At 44.7% G+C, this 20,612-nt stretch overlaps 1 protein-coding gene across 1 annotated transcript in view; it reads right to left on the reverse strand.

The window, feature by feature from the left end:
- The window catches only part of SIM1 (SIM bHLH transcription factor 1), a gene marked incomplete at both ends in the record, with an annotated part of 83,119 nt that extends 63,231 nt beyond the window's left edge, over positions 1-19,888 (reverse strand). The window contains 8 exons of the mRNA XM_080938372.1: positions 5,442-5,589; positions 6,186-6,292; positions 6,458-6,657; positions 7,177-7,262; positions 7,398-7,506; positions 7,967-8,056; positions 11,058-11,140; positions 19,714-19,888. Of these exons, the coding sequence (XP_080794498.1) occupies positions 5,442-5,589; positions 6,186-6,292; positions 6,458-6,657; positions 7,177-7,262; positions 7,398-7,506; positions 7,967-8,056; positions 11,058-11,140; positions 19,714-19,888 (998 nt within the window). The remainder of the gene's footprint in view (positions 1-5,441; positions 5,590-6,185; positions 6,293-6,457; positions 6,658-7,176; positions 7,263-7,397; positions 7,507-7,966; positions 8,057-11,057; positions 11,141-19,713) is intronic.
- Positions 19,889-20,612: the final 724 nt, after the last annotated feature.

The following is a 20,612-nucleotide window of genomic DNA, read 5'->3' on the forward strand; positions in this document are numbered from 1 at the left end:
TTGCATCACTTGTCATATATGAGCCTCAGTTTCCTCACTCAGCAAATGAGAAGTGAAATCTCTGGTTCAATCACTACACAGAACTCAAATCAAGCAACTAACATCACACAAGTTCACAAAAGGTGAGTTCAAAGCAAAGATGGCTGGGATCACGTTAATATTCATTCAGGAAGTTGAAATAGACCGATTGGGTGTTTGAGAGCTACTCAATAAGACCTTTTAAAGGTCAAAAAGCAAATATCTAGGTGTGGCGCAGCACCCACTAATCCCAGCACTCTGGAGGCAGAGGTGGGTAGATCTCCAAGTTCAAGGAGTGCATGGGGGCTGGAGGAAAGATGGCTCAGTGGTTAAGAGCACTGGCTGCCCTTCCAGAGGTCCTGAGTTCAAATCCCAGCAACCACATGGTGGCTCACAACCATCTGTAATGGGATCCGATGCCTTTTTCTGATGTGTCTGAAGACAGTTGACAGTGTACTCATATAAATAAAATAAGTAAATCTTTAAAAGAAGAAAGATAAAAAGGAGAGTTTGGTTTACACAGTGAGCTCCAGGACAGCCAGAGGTGCACAAAGAAACCTCATTCTCAGGAATAAAACAAAACAACAACTGAAAAAAACTCAGCCACAACAAAAAAGATGATTTTAATTAAGGTATATAATAGAACATTTTATGAAGGTAAAGAGAAAAATGAGTACATAAAAGGAAGACTTGGTTTCACAGCTCTGGTGTGTTTTCAGGTCTCCTTTTTAATAGAATGTTTTGGTAGTTATAAATTATTATTAATACCAATGTAGCTTCAATCTGTTTCTCTGATTGTTTAAGTCCGTAAAGAGTCATCTGTGAACAACTTTGATATTCAATATCATTGCGATAGATATTAAATACAATTAACAGTGGAATCTATTTTGTGGATGTGCATGAGTGTATATCTACTATTTTGAACCATCAAAAAGGTTAAATCTGTAAGTACTCCATAAATCTGAGGCATAAGAGGAAACTCTTTGATATTTACTGAAGGTCAGTAAGTCAGCAATGTCTTCCTTCATCTGGCAACATCAAAGAGGAGCAATATTTGATGATTATATTGTTTACCAAGTTTGAAAAGTTATTTCCTAAATTGTATGATCAATAGAAATATCACTTGTCCTTAAATAAATGTAAACAAATTTAAATAGTAACACTTCTGAAATTAATTCAGCACCATTGAACTATCTGAAAGAACAAATGAATTTGAGAGTTTTTTTTTTTTAACATTCGCTGGTTAAATCAAGGCTCTATAAAGTTTTCTATTCATATGTTAGCATTTTAAAATCCTTTTTAATTATGAAAATTATGAGGCTTCTCACAACATTTAACTGAGAACATTGTGCAAACAAGAACAACAAGCTTGAGAGCAACGTTAACAACAATGTGGAGCACATTTTTCTCCGACATGAAGTATCTCTCCTTCAGCATAACCCAACTTTTCTACCAGGTCAAAGGAATGTTTAGTAGATAGCCACTAATCTAGATTGTCTCCATTTGTTGTTTTTAGTAACAAAAGATGGAAGTTTTTATGTTAAGACCTATTTCCTTCTATGTGATCTATAAATTACTCAACAACACTACTTGAGATTTCCACTAAAAAAAAAAAAAAAAAAAAGAACTCTAAATTTAGTAAACAAGCGGTGTTTTTACCTGTACCTTTGCCAGCAAAAACGGAGGGTGCTGAAAATATTAAATCTGTCAGATCATTCACAACTGAATTTTTCTTTTACTTACCAGGCATGATATCAGAATAGTATTTATTAGTCTATTATTCTTATTAGAAATTGGGTTTAAAATATTCTATCCTTTGGGGCTACAGAAGCCACCACAAAACACTGAAAATACTACCTCTCTATCAGTCATATATCAGTGAACACTAAGAAAATATTAGTGGCAGACTGACTTTAATGACCCATACAAACCAATGCTAACCTGTACTTTCACTAGCTTCAATAGGCAGTAATTCCAAATACTAGAAAAGTGCCGTCATAGGTGGTACAGTAGGTATGCAGGGCATGGAAGGATGTAATAACCACAATGTCTGCAACTTTATGTGAACTTATATTAGTAGGAAATGCAGACATACAAAATCAATGGCGTACAGTCATAGAGAAACACAGAGAACAGCAAGTGTCAACAGTGTACTATTGTTTTACCATCTGTCTGGAGAAGTTGTTGTGATGTTTTAAGATTTATCCTAAAAGTAGAAGAATGTTTTTGAATTTTAAAACATACAAAGTTCGTAATTATAAAGAGAACCAGAATCTTTTCATTTTTCCTTTAGATTACTTTCCATAGTTTATTGGGAGTTTCACATTTTTGATTTTCTTCGCATTAAATACTAATGTTTGCCATCCGAACTAGCTATGAGGAATTGCTAGTACCAATTAAACTGAAGTACGTATAAATCCCAGACTCGAGTCTTCATACGATGCTCTTCCTTTTTGTACTTTACCCCTCCAGGCCCCTCCCCAGAAGTCACTGTGGCTAGTTACTTTCTCAATTTATCTACCCTCCTCCTAATATGAAGAACAGAGTTTCTCTGGAACTTCGCACATATTTTAAAGCTGTGAGCACTCATTACATAAGGTGTTTATGTGGCAGAGAACTCTCTCAGATTATGCAGTATCAGAAAAATCATAAACTAATTGTGGTCTTGTCTTATCATGGGGTGATGTTATAAAACAATGTTGTTGTTCCACTGAACCTCAAGCACTAGAGAAACCAAGAATATTTGTAGCTATGATGTTTGCTCATCTCTCTCTCCAGATCTGCAAATTACACTGTTCATAGAGAAGCCAGTAAGGCAAAAGGTATACAGTACCTTTGTCTACAACCATTCACCCTGTCCTATGAGCACTACTGCAGGTGCTTATTAAAGTGAGGACAGGGAGGTCTCTGTTCATGGGTTACTTTACTCAATAATGATGACTGGTTCTCTTAAGTATATTTTAACAATACATTTGCCATCGGGAAATAGGAAAAAGAAACTTCTCACGAACATAGCTTCCACTAAATGTCACATTCTCATTTGATCACTGGTTACTTAGATTTTTTTCCTCTACTTTCATGTCATGGAAATCACTTCAAAGTGTACACTATATAAATGTTTACATTTGGAAAACATCTGGAGTGTCAAGTTCTTTCAGAGCTTGCTTAATGTTTAAGGGCACTTTGAGGTAGTGTGTTTGGAAGGGATTCACTTTACCGATCTCTGGCTGCAAGGAGAAGTAGCCCTAAGAGCAAATGCGGGGATTCACTATCATAAAGAATCAATAGCCATCTATGTAATTTGCTAAGACAATGTAAAACTTCCAGGCAGATGTGTGATATGCACATCAAATAAACGGCAACCTGTTTGGTACTGAAATTCTGTCAGCACACACAGAGCCAACTGATGACATTTCTTCTGAAGCAGTTTCTCTCCATTTGCACCTACAAAAACTGTTCTGAGGGTTTTTATACCAGGAATTGTAGCTGAGACTCATATTTTAAAAGGAGTAACCAACTTCAGCTTTTCATCTTGGGTGCCTGTGCATACACACTTCTGTGTGCTCCCTTCTAGCTTCAGTTGAGGTAAATAAAAAAAAATGTTCAGCAAATGTGTGTCACACTAGTCTTCCTTCCAGAAGTCATGTATTTCTGCTCATTACATCCTTTTAATCAGACATAAAATTGAGGGTCTAATTCTACAGCTCTTGAGAAGTAGAGAATGACGTAGACAATGGAAAAGAAGAGAACACTTACCCACTGGAAAACAAAACAGAACATTTCAAAATGGCTCCTTACAAATTAGGTTTACCCATTAGGAGGTAGAACTTGTATTTGGATAGGGGTCTGTGTGGCTATATACCCTGCTGTTTGATAAAGAATGAGTAATGGCCACAGGCACCCCCAGAGAACAGGCATTATATAATATACTTGTGATGTCTCAGACATACAAACAAAACACTTTCTTTAAAAGGTTCTTTTCTCTTTCCATGGTAAGCCAACATTTTTCACCCTTTGCTTCACCTTATAAATTATGCCTTGCCAATTTCTATGTTTATTTTAATAATATAAAAACTGTGGACAGTAGATAGATGTTTTACTGTGTATTAAAATACACTACCCTTTTGCTATTGCAACCATCAAATGTTGCTTTTAACATGATTTACTAAAAAGTGAATAATTAAACTATACTAAGTAGCCATCTATTTTTTTTCATCTATTATTTTTAAAAGATTTATTTGTTTATGTATGCAAGTACACTGTCATTGTCTTCAGACACACCAGAAGAGGGCAATAATCCCATTACAGATGGTTGTGAGCCACCATGTGGTTGCTGGGAATTGAACTCAGGACCCCTGGAAGAGCAGCCAGTGCTCTTAACTGCTGAGCCATCTCTCTAGCCCCTCAGCTATTATTCTTAAATAAGCAATACTTACTTAAACCAAATTCATTTGCCAAATTAGATTTTCTTCTTAAACAAAGCACTGAGGGTTATTGTTAAGTATATTTCCAGCAACTGTATTTTTATTTAACAATTTAAAGCAATACGGAATGAATCCTCGTCACATCTATCCTATTCTATTCCAAAGAGCATCCTTTAACCAGCTTCCTAATGTTTGGCATTCTAAGATGGCATTTCTGCTAAGTGTCCGGTGTATCAGTGCTTCCAAAGTAAAGAATTTCCGAGGTCCCATTAAATCACAAGTTTTCAAGCCCCTAAAAAAATAAGCTGTACACACAAAAGATGTCTTTATAAAGATTTCAACCCTATGCAACTTGGCTTTCACAAACACTGTACAGAATATGCTGTCTTCAGCAGACCACGTGATCAGCTGCGAGGCATGGCTCTGTCGAGAACAAGGGTCCAATGCAGCCGCAGCAGCTGCCCTGTCTGTCAGATCCAATGAGGATGCACTCACAAATTCTTGTAGCTTAACCCATAGCCTTTGCTTACTAAGAGTTAAAGTTAAGACTCTCTTGGTCACTCGGGCCCCCCTTTGTGGTTCAAAGGGGAAAATACTCTCTCGGAATTCTAACTTTGATTGGAGACTGTTTAAAATTAAGAACTTCAAACCCCAGATCTGAAAAAGTGAAACAGATGTCCAGTTTGTTAACAGTAAATGGCTCCGTACGTCGGATCCTTTCCTGTCTCCCTCTCTTTTCTTTCTGTCGCATTAAATTTTGTTTAATACAGGGTTCGCTTGAAAAGGTTAAGAGAAAAAAAGAAAGCAAATATGGACAGTATTGGGGCGAGCGGGGGGGGGGGGAGGGGTGCGGGGGGGCGCTCCTAAATCTTTCCCTAGAAAACAACGAAGGGGAACTTCAAAGTCCTTGACCTGCGGCTGTGCAGAACAAACCGCGCATGCACACAAAGCACACTCTGTCAGAGAAGGTAGTCCCGGGCCGGCACTTATGGCACTCACGTGAGGACGTAGTTGACGCTGACGATGCAGTGTGGCCTGGAGGACCGGCTGTTGTGTACGATGGTGGCGTAACTCTGTACCCAGACCCAGCCGCCGTGCTTCGCCAAGAACCTGTAGTATTTGGTGGTCACTTGTCCCTTCACCAGCACTGGAAGACAGAGGCAGACGATGATGAACTGGCCTGTACCGACACGCCCCAGGGGCTAGGTGGTTCGTGCGAACCCATTCTGGGCCGTATTAACTGCGCCGGTGCAGGAGGGAGGGGTCACAGGCAAATTCCCAATCAGTTGATTGACTGGTTAATCGGATACCTATTTTATGCTAACTGTTGGTATGGTCCCTCCCTGGTGCCCCAGTTTTCCACACCAGCAAAGGGGTGGGGGGGGGGACGCTGAAAGTTAAGGGTTTTCCAAGACTGGCTTTTCCTACTGCAGAAATCCAGCCCTGGGAGAGAAAAGCCAGGTGAGTTAATGCGCATGAGAAACTTAGCCCCGGTTGTTTAAACAGTTCTCATCTTTGGCGATGTTTGCAGGTGAGGAATCAAACCCCGCTAGGGGAACACCCCCCTCGCCCCTGTCTCCATGAGTATTAGCAGTTCCATTAAGTCGGAAATAGACAGGGACAGAGCAGTCCTTTTCGGAGTCTCTGCGCTGCTAGCCCCTCCACCCTTCTAGGGAGAACTACCCGCAGTCTGCTGGGACTTCAGTCCCGTGCTGCTCTGTTGAGAATAGTGTGGGTCCTTACGTAAGTGATGTGCACAGCGCAGGTGGAAGGTGTCACAGCCATGCACGTGATGGTACAGGGTCTTCTCAATCAAGTCCTGAGGTTCATACCCAGTCAGCTCTGCCACCCTGGAGGGGGGAAAACACCCTAGGAATGAATGCAGGACTTTCCACCGCTCTTTACCTGGATCCCTGCCCCCATCTCTCCAAACCTGGTTAGGTGTCCCACGGGGGGGGGGGTGGGGGGGGGAGGGAGAAATGGGCTACTAAGATCAAGAAGCAGCTCTCCCTCACCTGGAGTCCAGGAAAATAAGCTTCATGTCCAGACTGGCTCGGAACATGAACATGTTGCTGTGTAGTTTGATCTCTGTAACAGCGCTCGGAGGCAGGGAGTGACCCACAGCCACCAAGCCCACATTTTGGTAGCACCCATCAAAGGGAGACATATCCAGGCTGTATTGGCGGATCTTCAGGTAGCCGCTACAGTGAATGACCTGTGTTGGGGGGAGAGAGACAAGAGATGGGGGGGTAGAAACACCCGTAAGCTTCTGGCCACAAATGCTTAGGTGCTCCCTCCCCAAAAATTGACTGCACCACCGCCTTGGTGAAGTCACGTGGAAACTTGTAAAGAAAGAAAATAAAGACAAAGATTCAAGCGGGTGGCTCCCACCAAACTACCACAGGTGAATCACGGTAGGGATCTGGCTCTCCAATGATACTGGCGTTCGACTAAAGAACCCCAGCTTGCAGGAAAGGCTTTGGCTCTGAACTTCTGCGGGAGCTAAATGACTGAGGGGTTCGAAAACTTTCCCGATCTGGCAGAAACTTGGTGTTTTAAGTGTCCCCCAGGCTCCCACAAAGCTTAAAGACCATAGTGAATCTTCGAGGGCCTCACTACGCGAAGTCTTGGACACACAAGTGTGGTCCCTGGGCCAGGAGCCAGCCTTTCGAGCCCCAGAAGCCTAGTCCTGCCTAGCCACCCTCAGAGTGCACCTTCAGCCTGGACCACACACCTTGTAGCCACCGCAGGTGAGGCCAGCATTCCGCTTGGCCAAAACACACTTCATCCTTAGAAAGAAGGAGCGTTCGATCTCGTACTCTGTGAGAAAGAAGAGGAAGGCTCAGGAGGAGAGAGGGGCAGCCCCCAAGCAACAGTCCCAGCGAAAGCTACATCAGGGAAAACCCCCAAGCTGACTGGCGGATGGAGCAAAAGCTTAAGGCCTATCTGCCTTACCCTGGACAAAGTGAGAGTGGTAGGGCTGATGGGCTGTAAGCACCGCTGTCATCTCGTCATGGTCAGCCGGATGGATATATTCATAGATGCTGTTCCCAGTCAGCTCTACCTGTAAAGAGGAGAGAGTCACTGTCTCTGTAGTGGAACAAAGCCCCTGAAAGAAGCTGAAAACTTGCATCTAGGGGTCAGTGGGACCATAAAGAAGGAATAGGTTCTGTTACTTGCTACCTGTTGCATCTTATCTGTCTCTCAGTTTCCTTACCTAAAAAAAAATAATCACAAATATCAGTAGTGATGAGAGCAATGGTCATAAGAGTCACATGCCTTGTAAGGTCTGGTAAACTCCTCCCACCATGCCTGGCTTATGGTAAGAATTCCAAAAGGATGTGATTGTTTGAGTCTACAAACAAAAGGATGAGGACAGTCCAGGAGTGGGGCTATTGAGTCACCCTGTCTGGCACCTAAGATGTTTTCAGTGCCCAAGTGCAAATATAAAGTGATTGGGGAAGCCCTCACCCACTATTCCAGCTGTGAACAGTGCAGGCTGGACTGGTGAACCACTCACCTACCTGAGAAAGGCCCAGGTGAACTGAAGCTGTCTCTGAAATGTACATGATCTTCCCATCTGGGGCCACCACGAAGATGAAGCCATCCAGAGTCTGGGGAGGCAGAAATAGAGTGAGAGATCTGAAGAAATGAAGGGAGGAAAACAGTCAGTACAGAAAGAAGACACTGGGGCAGACTCTCCAGAAGCGGGGCAGAGAACAGCAAGTATCTCCTCTTTTGAACCCTCCAGGTCTGTATTCAGCACTGAAAGTTCAGAGTGGGGCTATGATTAAGGCTTATGCCCAGAAATGGAAAAATAAATCTGTGGCAGATGCACACAAAAGCTCTGGGTATGGAAGCTCAGCCTTCAACAGGAAATGGGTCCAGCCCTGAGGACAGTGGTTCCTGTAAGAACCTGTGTCTGTATTGAAGGGTTCCATAGAGATCCAGAACAACAGACACTGGTTGGCATGGGAGGACTGGCAATTTGAAGTTATAGACAGAAGCAAGCTGGTGAAGGCTCTGGAAAAACTCAGAAGAGGGGGCATTTAGGAGATGGGAGGCTTTTCTGAGCAGCCAATCTGTAAAGCAGCATTACAGTGTGTGTGTTTGTATATGTTTACACAGATGCATCAAGCTGGGAGGCTCTTTGCAAAGAAACTTCTTAAACTGTCCCTACCCCCTCATCTCTGTGAATAAGGCAATGGAGACCTAGGCTAGGATAACTCAGACTGCTCTCAGGGAGCATTAATTAATGCATTGACCACACAATTAAGTAGATAATGCTAAACAGGCAAGAGAGCCAGAAACTAAGTATTACAGAGGCCTAGCTTTGGGGTTTCAGCAGACTCTTGAAAGAGGGTCTAAAGAGAAGGGCACCTCAAGCAGAAATAATGAGGCAGTGAAGTCAAGGACTGAGGGGTGGGTCGATGTGGTGTGATAAAGGGCTGGTAAAACTGGTTTGCAATAGGGCTGCGTGCATACATACTCAGTGGCGTGCTTTAAGAGTTTGGAATGTCAATGAGACCCTGCAATTGTGCCTGCAGACACTGTGATTCCAACAGGCTGTTTTAACCAAGAGAATAATGTATTTTTATGATCCCTTTTCCTAGCAGAGTGACTTACAGGAGTCAGGATGAGGAGCCCATGTAGCGCACACTAAAGTCAGGTCTGAGTCTAATTTAATGATGATCCTGAATGCAAATTGTATGCTAACAAACAGAAAAGGCAAGGTTGATTTTCTGATTGCAGTGGAAATATTAAGCCGAAGACAGCACCATTACCGAGGCTGAAAACTCTGAGAAATTGAGATTTTGATGTGAGTCCCTCTCATCTCCCCAGTTGAAAATCCAGATGTTGTGTTAATAGAAGTCAGGAAAGGGAGATAATACATTCTTGTCTTAAATGTGTCTAGTTGGGAGTAGGAAACACAAGTTGGGAGCCCAGGAGGTGGCCTAGGCCAGAGGCCGGCTGGGACCACAGGGGGCAGAGTACAGGTGACAAGAGCTAGGTTAGATCCTTCCAGAGGCTTTGGCGTTATGAGAGAAAAGGCAGAGTCAGGACCTTATTCAAATCACAGCCAATGGTGTAAAGTTTTTCAAAAGGAGACAAGGAAGAAGAAATGATAGATTGGGGGATTTGCGTTATTTTAGAAACATGGGACCAACCAGAGAGTTGCCATCATTGTCATTCTTCCTGTCCTTGCCCAAAAGACACTTGTTGCTGGGCATTCTCTAGCTGGGTCCACTCCAGTTTTGGAAGGAGGCCTCCTCGCTCCCTGTCTTGTTTTTCTTTGAAATGTCCACATCCCCAGACACTCCACAGTACCATTAAAATCCGGACACATCTAAGAATGGAGTTATCAGGAGGGCAGGGCTTTTTTCCCCCTGTGGCACACAATCAATCTTCCGGTGTCTGTGGGTTGAACAAATTCAGGCAAAACCTTGTGGAGCCTGTGTGGAGCCCAGTGAGGGGAAAAATCATACTATAGGAAGGGGTGCCAATGGAGAGGGGAGTGAAGAACCCCTGAACCTCAGAGCTTTAAGGAAGAACTGCAGGAAGCTGGGTGAAGAGAGCAAAGAAACCAGGACAAACATGAAGGTCACAAAGCAGTTTCCTTGCTCATAGTGCTAGGAGAAAACAACAACAACACAAAAACAAAGGAACAGGAAGAGACAGGTGCCTATCCTGGGGTAAGGTGAAGAGACACTTGGGCTTTTCCAGATAGATTCAAAATGGAGGCCATGTCAGTGGGGAAACAGTCGCCCAAGCTCTCTCTTTGTTAAGTCAAACTAAAACCTATTTGGTGTCTAGGAGGGAGGTGGGGGGGGAGTAGCAATGGGAAGTGAAGAACCCAGCCAAGCACCGGCTTCCTGCTGGCTGGTTCCCCAAGGCATGATAGTTCCAGGCTACCACTCTAGAAGACCCCAGCGGACCTGATAATAATGGAGGATGTGGGGTGGAAAACAAGTGTCACACCTAAAACTGCCACCTGGAGTTGTTGTTTAAAATATTTGTTCTGGGAGTTAAGCGGCCAAAGGACAGTTAAAACCCCTGTGTGTTACAAATAACAAAGTAATGGCCATCTCGGAATGTTTAAACTCATTGTGTGCGTGTGCGCAGTCTGGTTTTGCACAGAAACAAGACCAGCCTAAAAGTGAGGAGCGCTGGCAAAGGGAGGACGCCTGGGAGCGACTGGAAAGGGGCGAAATGAGTTGCAGACACAGCTGGATCTGGAATGTGCCTGCTTAAGGCACTGAGGGCATTTACTGCAGATTCTGGTTATTTCCTTTGCAAATTCTTCATTTCAGATACTTCCCGAGCCCTGCCTTCCAGGCCTGGCGCAGAGCATTTCAGTTTTCTTAGCCGAAAAGCCGAAACCCTCTTCTCTGGACAGAGCCCCTCTGGGACCTGGCCCAAATTTGCAAACTCCAAAGTCTTGGTTATCACTTCGCCTCCCTTTCAGCCTCGAGGAGCAGACACCAGTGGCTCATCCAGCTAGATTAAGAGCTCAGATTTAAGGAGAGCTTTTAGGGTGCCCCCTCCGCTGTTCCCCACCCCTAAAAATCAAAAGCCCGGATAGGGCTGGGGTAGTCAGGAGTCTTGTGTCTGTACCTGGAGCAGATGAGAGCCCAGTTCGCGACCAACGTTGTCCAAGGGGCTGGTTCGACTGGTGTGGCCCCACGCCTCGCCAAGCCCTGTGGAGACACACAAACTTTAGGCAGCCAAGGACTAGAGAGGGTTTGTCTCACCCTGGGAGCCAGAGCACCCACCCCTCTTTCTGGATCTGATCTGCAGGGATGGGAACTGGGTTAGCTGGAAGTTCAAGCCCAGCAGAAGGTCTAATGGTTCTTTCCAGCCCTACGGGAAGAGGTTCTTTCTTGTCCCAAGTTTTTATCCATGTCCTTTTTAGCATCCAGAGAGATTCCTCCTCACTCACACTTTGTCAACGCAATGCAACTCTCTCTCCCTCTCTCCCTCTCCCTCTCCCTCCCTCTCTCTCTCTCTCTCTCTCTCTCTCTCTCTCTCTCTCTCTCTCTCTTTCCCTCTCCCTCTCCCTCTCCCCCCTCTCATACACACACACACACACACACACACACACACACACACACACACACACACACACACACCACAGAGGCCACCCGGCCTATATAGATTCAGTCCCTGGCAGCCTTTCTGATTGGCTGCGAGGCTTTCTAGACGTTGGTTTCCCTCAGCCTGACCTCAATATTCTTGGAAAAACCTGTTTGTGGTTAACTTCCTGTTTCTCATTCAACAGAATTCCTAGGCAATGCGCTCTTTTCTTTTCCTCGGGAGTCTCATACCTTCTCTCCCTCCCAAAAGAACACCAGAACTTTTCTGGCTATTTTTGTTCTATTCTGGACCTAGAGAATTGGTTTTTCTACTACTCTAGTACTGTCTATCAACAAAGCCACGCCATTCTTCCCTTCGTCTTAGTACGTTAACTTTTCAGGCCTTTGGCACAAACTTTTTCTAAAGACGCTTTAAGAAATATTTAAGTAAGACATCTTTTATACTTGTATATAATATAGTCTATTACCCGTATCAAAAAAAGAAGTAAAAATGACCCTCCAAAAAAAGTGCAAAGGCATGTTAAAGTATTTATGGCTGTCTTTTCATTGTTGCTGATAAAATTGCGTCACTAGTTGAATCTTTTGTTTTTTTACAGCACAAACAAGACTTTGCTGCTTTTAAAGGTGATCTAATTCGTTGGGAACAAACTCTGAAACATACACCGCGACAAACTTGCTGGATTTGTAAATGGGAAAAAGAAAGAGTCTTTCACAAATAAAACATTCGGTTAGTTTTTTGAAAGTGTTAGCTAGGACCTGTTTCCTATGCAAGTAATTAAAAACCCCGACAACGAGTAACAGTTATCGCCCCTCAGGCTCAAATGGGGTCTTTCTGGGTGTTTGCACACCTAAATAAATCTAATGATTTCCGCACTGCTCTGCAAATACTGCGGCTCCACTCCTAGGACAGCCCCTCCCTCCATAGCGCCGCGTGATCCTTCCCGACGCCCCTGCACGCCCAGCTCTCCTCCCCGAGTGACTGTGATTCTGGCCCAAGTTACCCGGGTGAGCCAGTAAGTACTGAAGGGTCGGGTCTCAGCCTCCTAGAACGCACCCCTTCGTGTTGCCGCCTCCCTCCTTCCCCTCCCAACTCATCCTCCTGAATTTCGTCTCCAATCCAGAAGTAGCTAGAGTTGGCCACACTAAGAAAAAGAGAAAGGACCTTGCTGAGAGTGCTTGCTTGGCGTAGACCTTGTGCCCCGCAGAGCCCAGAAAACCAGAAGCTCCTTGGCAGGACACTCCCGCTGGTCCTCTAGAGAGCTGAGGCTACGGCTGTCTGGGACTAGTCCTTGTAGCCCCTCAAGCTAGCGAAACCTGCGTTTTAGGCAAACAAACGTCTTTAATGGAAAAATCTGAGGGTCGCCTGAAGCCGCCTCCAAATCACCGGGTGGGGTCGCAGGGTTGGAGGTTGGCTGGGGCGTGTAAAAAGATCCTGCATAAAAACTCTAGACGCCGGTTTTGCTTTGTCGGGTTGTGCCCTCATTAGCATGCGCCTACAAGGGAAAACAAGGCTTGCCCACAGGTTAATAAGCAGCCCGAGCGGGTGCGGGAGCCGGTGCGAGCTAGCAGGGGAGTCCCTCTCCCCGCTCTGCGCCCCCCTCACACCTGGGAGGAAACTTGTTTTCACAGAGGCTGCGTTCCTTTTGTAGGCAGAGGAAACTTATCACAAGGTTGAGTCTGGGTTAATGTTTTATGAGGAACTGACTGCCCGGCTCTACTGGTGGATCGCACCAAGGGAAGAGCTCACCTCCCCAAACCAGATTAAGGTTCCCATTTCCCAAAGTCTGCGCGTGCTGCCAAGGATCCTCTCACCACTTTCCTTCGGCGAAGCTCCTCAGCACCCCAGTTTCAGTTGGCAACGGGAGTAGCTGAGATTTCGTTTCTGCACTTGACCTACCGCAGAAAATTCGCAAATCCTTTGATTGTCTGTTTAAAATGAGGAGGAACCAGCTCCTTTTGCGGCGGGATTACAGTGAGAACGGGATCTAAAGATTCCCTTGTAACTCGGTGAGGCAGAGGGAACGGGGTTTTGCAGAGGAGAAAAGGCTCTCTGTGAGGGAAACGATAACTAAATCGGGTTTCAGACAAAAGGATTTTCCCCAGCTAAAGTGGCTGAAGACAAAGGAAAACATAATCTATTTTGGAAGATTTCCAAGATATGCCACATTAACCTCAGCAGATAAATTTTGCTTCTCTCAGGCCCCTCACTTTCCTTAAAATCTGGTTTATCATATTTACATAAGTAGTATTAGAAGGGGTGTATCTATTATAAATCTAAAGGGCTAGCTCACATTTCATGTGAAAACCCAAGCAAGTTTCACTGTTGCTTTACCCTTGGTGCTCGGTTGAGCCATTTCCATTTAAATACCCCCTGACCCAAGGATTACCTCAATGGACTGACTGCGCGGGTTTTGTAATTTCCTGAAAATGAGATTTCGATTTATAAAACAAGAAACCAATTAGTAACCAAATGAGGCGAAGTAGATCCACTAAAATTGACCTAATCCCACAGGCACCATTTAGGCCCGTTCTTGGTGAATGAATGATGAGCCCCCATCTAGCGCGCGCTCAAAGCATCATCCAGCTGTGTTATTGCAGGCAGCAAAAATAAATTGATCGCGCTTTTTCTTCGAATGAATTTCATGCCCTTGACAAAATACAGATTACAAGCCAGGCATCACCGCCTCCTTTGCTGCTCGGAAAGAGAAGAGCTTGTCGTAGTGACCCCCCTCTTTCTTTCCTCCCTTATTAGCAAGGCGTCTCCATAAAAATACATCCTCCCCACGACGCCTAGTAGGTCTCGGTGGCAATAAGGAAATGTCCTGCGCCCGGTCTACAACCCAAGACGGGGTGATACAAGCCCTCCGCCTTCCTCTAACTTCAGTCCCCAGAGGCTAGTGGTTGCTACTCGGGCGGAGTGAGTGAAGAAGAAAACCCCAAATGACACGTGTGTTCGCAAGGGCTGAAAGTCCTGCCCTGGCATTCCTGGGGGCTGTGGCATCAAGTAGCCTCGGGGTTCTGATTTGTCGCGGGGCGGGTCAGCAACGGAGCTCTCTGGGGAGAAGAGAGAGACAGGGAACGGGTGCTCGGTGTCCGGCCAACTCCTGGTATAGTTCCAGGGCAGAGCACTTTGTCCAGCAGCGAGGCGCATCGGTGTCACCGCTAGCGCTAGGAACTGTCCCAGGTCACTGCTTGAGACGGAGCTCTCAAAGGCTCGGGCGATCCACCTCCGCCTGAGCTGTACCGCTGCAGGGACCTAGAGCGAGAACCCTGCCCTTGCCTGCCCGCCTCTCCCCGGCCATAGCAGCGGTGGCTGTGCCGGGCATCTTCTAGTGTGTTTGTGTGTGTTCTTCGCAGCTGAAGGCCGCGGGTCACTAGTTTCTCCGGCCTTATTCCGCCTTCTGATTGGGGAAACAGTAGCTGCCCACCAGGCTTTGCAACCCAGCCCGTACCCGCTGTGCGTTATCCGACACAGCAAGAAACTTCCACACGTTTAGCTTAAAACCGTGGATAAGTGGCCTGTCTGGACGCGGAAGGTGCCGTAGCAGTGGAATTTAGTCTTCCGCAATCCCTGGGCTTGGCAATACCATGCCACCTTCGTAGAAGATGCTCGCCTTCAAAGCGAGGCAGCCCCTTACCTGGGGACCTCCGGATCCCGCCCTTCCGGGGATGAGGGACAGACCCGATGTCCTTTAAACTGCCCTGATGGGAGTCCTTTGTGCAGCACAAAGGACGTGTCACATTCTGGTATCTAGCAAGCCTGACCTTTTAGGTAGGGGGTTGAGATATCGCCGGTTCTCTGAGAACTTAAGACCGGGTCGGTTTGGAAACTACGTCCAGACTCCAAGAAGAGATGATACAAAAAGAGGGTCCGACATACCTCTTGTTTCTTTCGGTCTGAGAGCTTTTCCCGGTGGGGGGAAAAGTGTGGTAAGGTCTCAGATAAGCCACCAGAGTGTCAAAGCTGCCAGTCTGTCAGACCTGTGAAAAAAACTTTACCCGATTCTACCCGTTCTGTCAGCACCTTCGGAGTAACCGGGCTGATCCTAAACAGCTGGCAGTCCAAGATGCTGGCAAAGTAACCCACCTAAATAATCGCCATTGTTACTGTCCGTCTCCTCTCGAAAAATCGCCCGGACCTACAAGGGAATACCGCAAGAACCCAGGAGTTTGCATTCGGAACTTGCATCTGACTGCAAAAGGTCAAAGATACCAAGATTCAACCCCCCCCCCCCATGGAAAAAAAAATAACTGCCCCCTAAAATTAAGATCCATCCTTATATGTTTAAGTTTAGGTCTTAGATGAATGCTTGTGCCCCGTTTGAAAACATCCCACCAAAGCTTCTGATGTTCCATTTGTTGTTTATTTTCAATTTATGATACATCCATTTTATTTTTTAAAAATTGATCGGATCTACACGTTCTGGTTATAAATCTGCCTCGCACACACTTTAATTCTGCACCCACTTAAAACAAACATCAAAACTGGAATTAGGCAGAGAAAAGCAGATTTGAGCATAAACTGTGCTTAAAGGGGGCTTTAGATGAGAAAAACTTGTGTTAGAAAATAAACATGGAAACCCAATGCTCAGTCATTTCCCTGAGCAGCAAGAAAAACAGCCTTAAATCACACGTCCACGTGGGAAACTGGGCTTTTTTTTTTTAATTCTTTGGTTTTTTGGTTTGATTTTTTTTTTTTTTTTTTTGAGTTAAAAAAAAAACAATGATTAAGAATTTCAGGTTTTAGATGTATGTTGTAGGTCTTGGAAATTTTGTTTATAGATATTTACTAATTTCAACTCTTGTATTTCTTATAGGCATATTGACAGCGAATCACAGTGACACTACCAAGACTAAAAACAATTAAAGATCTGTATCTGATCTTCCAGCTTAGTCTGCATGACGAAATGCCCCTAGCCAAAACTACAAGTGGGTAAAAATCCGTGCTTCTTTCAACGCTGATTGTCCTGTTCTGTATATAAATAAAGTCATGTTGTTGTTGTTGTTTGATACCTTAATACCATCTTTCTGGTTTTGATAACAACGAAGATTTGTACATTTTTACACTCTGCATTTTTCCCGTTTTCAAGACTATTTTTAGATGGGATGTGATGTGATGAAACGAAGTAATGCACTTTCAATGATCTCACAGTGCTCTTCCTCGACTTTCCTTTTTAAATTTGATCTCTAATGCTGATCCAATGCTTGTTCCTTCTCCTTCCCATCGTCCTCCACCAGCACCTCCACATCTGCTTCTACTTTAAGCTTCCAGCTCTAAGTGCTAGGTTTACAGGTGTGCACCACTACACCCAGATGTAGTTATTCCAAATACCTGTATCACCATCTCCACCACCAAAGGGTCCTCACTTCTCACTTCGTTCAGTATCACCTATTCTGAATAAACACACTACTGCTAAAACATGGACCCAGACAACAGCCTCTACAACAATAAGGTGGAAAATATACAGGGAATGACTTATTTTCTATTCTCACCACACACACACACACACACACACACACACACACACACACACACACCTCAGATGAGTGTGGAAGAAATTTTTTGTTCATGTATCAAATAACCATTGGGCATTACACAGTAGTATAAATGAAATGTGATATATACAAAACCACGTTTTACAACATTGTTACGCCTGTAGCCTTGCCATCAAATTTGTAATAGTTTGAAATTAGACAGTTTATGAAACCCATGTTAAATGTGATAGGATATTTAAAACACCTCTGCTCATTCTTAAAACAAAACTTTATTAATGTTATGTGGTGGGAAAGCTTCAAGACAAGTCAAATAACTTCAAATTCTATATAGCGCCACTGAAAAGATTACAGGGATGTAAAATGTTCGGTTTACCCTCATGCTTAGATTGAACCCTAAGTAAAGGCTAAACCCAAATTTGGCACCACCTGCAGGTTGTGCCTGGTTTTGCTCCTTTGAAAACCGCCGAGTTTTGTAATTGTTTGCCATGGTTGTTTTCCTTAATACAGTAAAAGGCTGTACTTCGATTTAGTGTTTTTGAAGCTCAAATTATCTCGAAATTAAAACCTCATCCCTAGGTACCAGCTGTTCTGACGATCCTGTTTAACTCATCGCGTGGAGGCTGCTGGTGAGTTATGAACTCCACAGAAGCTGGCGGAAATAAATGATGTGCTCAGAGTTCACACATCGTCCATCCCCGCCCCTCATAAACTCACACTCAACCTAGAAGAGAGGAGAGGTGGGAGGGGCCAGAGTTCGGGGAGAGAGGCCGGTGGAAAGCACAGTTGTCTGTTAAAGTAGCCAAAGGAGTTGGCCTAGCTAGCCCTCAAGAGGACTTCATGAGAATTTACTTTGAGTCCTTCTCTTTCTCTATAATGCGATTTTTAAGTTTTAAGAGTTCGCGCCTTCAAAGCTTCTTCTCTTAACATACAAAAATAAAACAAACATATTCAGCCCGATCCTCTCAGAACCTATCCCGAGTGTGCTCTGAGTAGTCTGGGGCCTCTGGCCTGTCGGTTCTTGGGCTGGTGCAGTGACTGCTGGGGAAACCGGCCTTCTCTTCTCCTACGGCTGTTCGCCGCCCCGCGAGCAGCACCATATGCTGCTTCTGATCAAACAGCGAGGGACATCGGCACTGATAATTGACGAGACCCACTAGAAATCACGCAGGAAGGGAGCCCACTGAGACCGCAGTAGCTGACAAATCTCTGCTAATAATCCTGTTAGGAACAGCGCAGCAGCAGAGTTCGAAATAGCTTTATTTTTATAAAGTAGGTGCTGACAGTATAAAAGACAGGGGGATCTCTTTTTTTAAGCAGAAGGCAGTGTAGCATAATGGTGATTCTACTGTTAGCAATTCTCAGAACAGTTTGGATCTGAAGTGTGGTTTTTAGGTTTTTACAGCCTTTCTTCTTAGAAACAAAAACAAAACCTTTTAAAATATTCTAAACTGTAATTTCTCTCCTCCCTGGATTTCAGAGTGAAAAGAGATGTTCGAGGAACTAACTATATAATACTACTGATAGGTTTAAAGGTAAAAATAGACTGTTTAGAAGGTTTGTCTGGTGGCCCTGACTAGTTTGCGGCCCTTTCACAAGCTTTTAAACAAACACCAAGTGAAGAGAAACTTCATTCCCAGTAATAACTAGTCCCGCTCATCAAAAATAGCACCCCTGGAACACCCAAAACCAACAACGGGTCAAAAAGAAGTTCTCATTTGTAAATAAACAAACTTCTTTCTCTAGAGGTTTTGTTTGTCTAGTGATCATTCTTTTACATTCTTACAACTTCCTCCCCTAACAAAATATTTTTCTATTCTGTTTTTTATTTGGGTGAGTATGGGTGAGCAAACGGAAGATCAAAGCTTTTCTTCCCTGGTGAGTATTAACTCTTCCTACCAAATAGAAATGATTTCACACAAGACCATGCTCTATGAGGGCGGCTTCACTTCTCACAATGAGTCTTGGTAACTGAAATTCCAACTTAAAATTCTATCTATTCTAACTTCTAGGCCTATGAGATTTTGTCTCCGTTTGTCAGCCACCACCAAAGATACATTTCTGTCTGCTTTACTTTCCTCAAATCTTGACCGTTTTGAAACAAATTTATGATCTTACAGATAACGCCAAGGCCAGAAATACAACTCACAGAGCTCGGGTTTAGGAATCCCTGGTCATCTTAAAAACGGAGAACCAATTTGCTGCAATCGGCCAAGAGACTAGTGAAGGGATACTGTTCACACACATGCCGGCTCTTGAGCAATTGTGGCCCTTTAAAAAATTATTATCTAGTTTACCTAGCGCCGTGATGATATGTCTAATCTATACCTAGCAAAAAATAAGCAATTGGACAGTACTCCTGCTTTCTACTGGATATATCGCTGACAAGAGGAATAAAAAGGGAAGCAGCCTTGTTTGGATTAGTACTACTTTCAACCGAGCCAAATGTTGATAAAAGCACTATTGGGTTGTTTCCCAACCTAACATATCAAATGGGCTGGAGAGATAAAATACGGGAAAGAAGAGAAAGACTAGGAAAGGCAGGGAAAGCCCTTTGGCTCTGACTGGTCAAATAGCTTAGGTAAATTTCCCTTCTCAGAGAATGTAACCCAGACACCAGTACATTTCTGTGCTGCTGGGATAGGCTTACTCTTTCGAAATTCAATCTAGGCACGGCCGCTTACCTTCTGGAAAGACCACTCTCATTTTGAGATAGCTGGTCGTGAGTCTGATGATAGACGCTTTGTCCAGTTGCGAGGTGATTGCTGAGGGTAAAGGCAGTAATTTAGCCAGTTCATAAAATTCACTGTTTTCTTTCTCCCTCCTCGTCCGGGCAGCATTTTTAGACTTTTCTTTCATCGTGCCTCAGGCTCCCTTTCTTCTTACAACGTAAACTCCGCAGACTCATCCAAAACCCAAAGTTAACTTTCAATTAGAGATCACACTCGGTAGAGACATAACTTTAAACGAGGAGGCTGAAGTTTGCTCGGGGGTGAGACCCGGATGATGCTAGAAACAGGACAACGCGGCGAACAAAATACTTTCTTGAAAAGGTGAGGTGTGAGTATAAATGAAAGGTGCTGGTTCGCGGCAGATCCGGGCAATCCTTCGGGACTCTGAGTATAAAATGCGCGAAGGACTTGCGAAGAGCCAACCTGTTCAACTGATCCGCGATGGGAACCCGGGTCCTTGGGACATCGACATAATCATACCCGACGTTTCCTTTCCAACCCCTCTGGTTCAGAGCCGCTTTGTAGAGAACGGGAATCGCGGGCAACTCCTTTCAGGTCACTACGAAGACAAGAACATCAGGGAATAAGACATCTGGGGCCAGACTCACACCCACTGCAATTCCGCTAACAGGCCCCCAGGGCCTCCGCGCCCAAACTCTGCTCGTCGCACCCCCCGGGGTATTTAAAACTTGGAGAAGTCCGGGACAGGCTGGCCTTCCGCTTGCCGCGTCCGGGAGGTGGCAGCGACGGCTAAGCGCACCAGGCTACCCCGCTGTGGAAGCGGGATTCCGCCGTGCAGAATTCCTCCACTGCCCGGGACGCCGGCTGCCTCGCCCCCGCGGGGCTCACGT

Source organism: Micromys minutus, assembly GCF_963924665.1.
Source record: "Micromys minutus genome assembly, chromosome: 25".
Classification (NCBI taxonomy): Eukaryota; Metazoa; Chordata; class Mammalia; order Rodentia; family Muridae; genus Micromys; species Micromys minutus.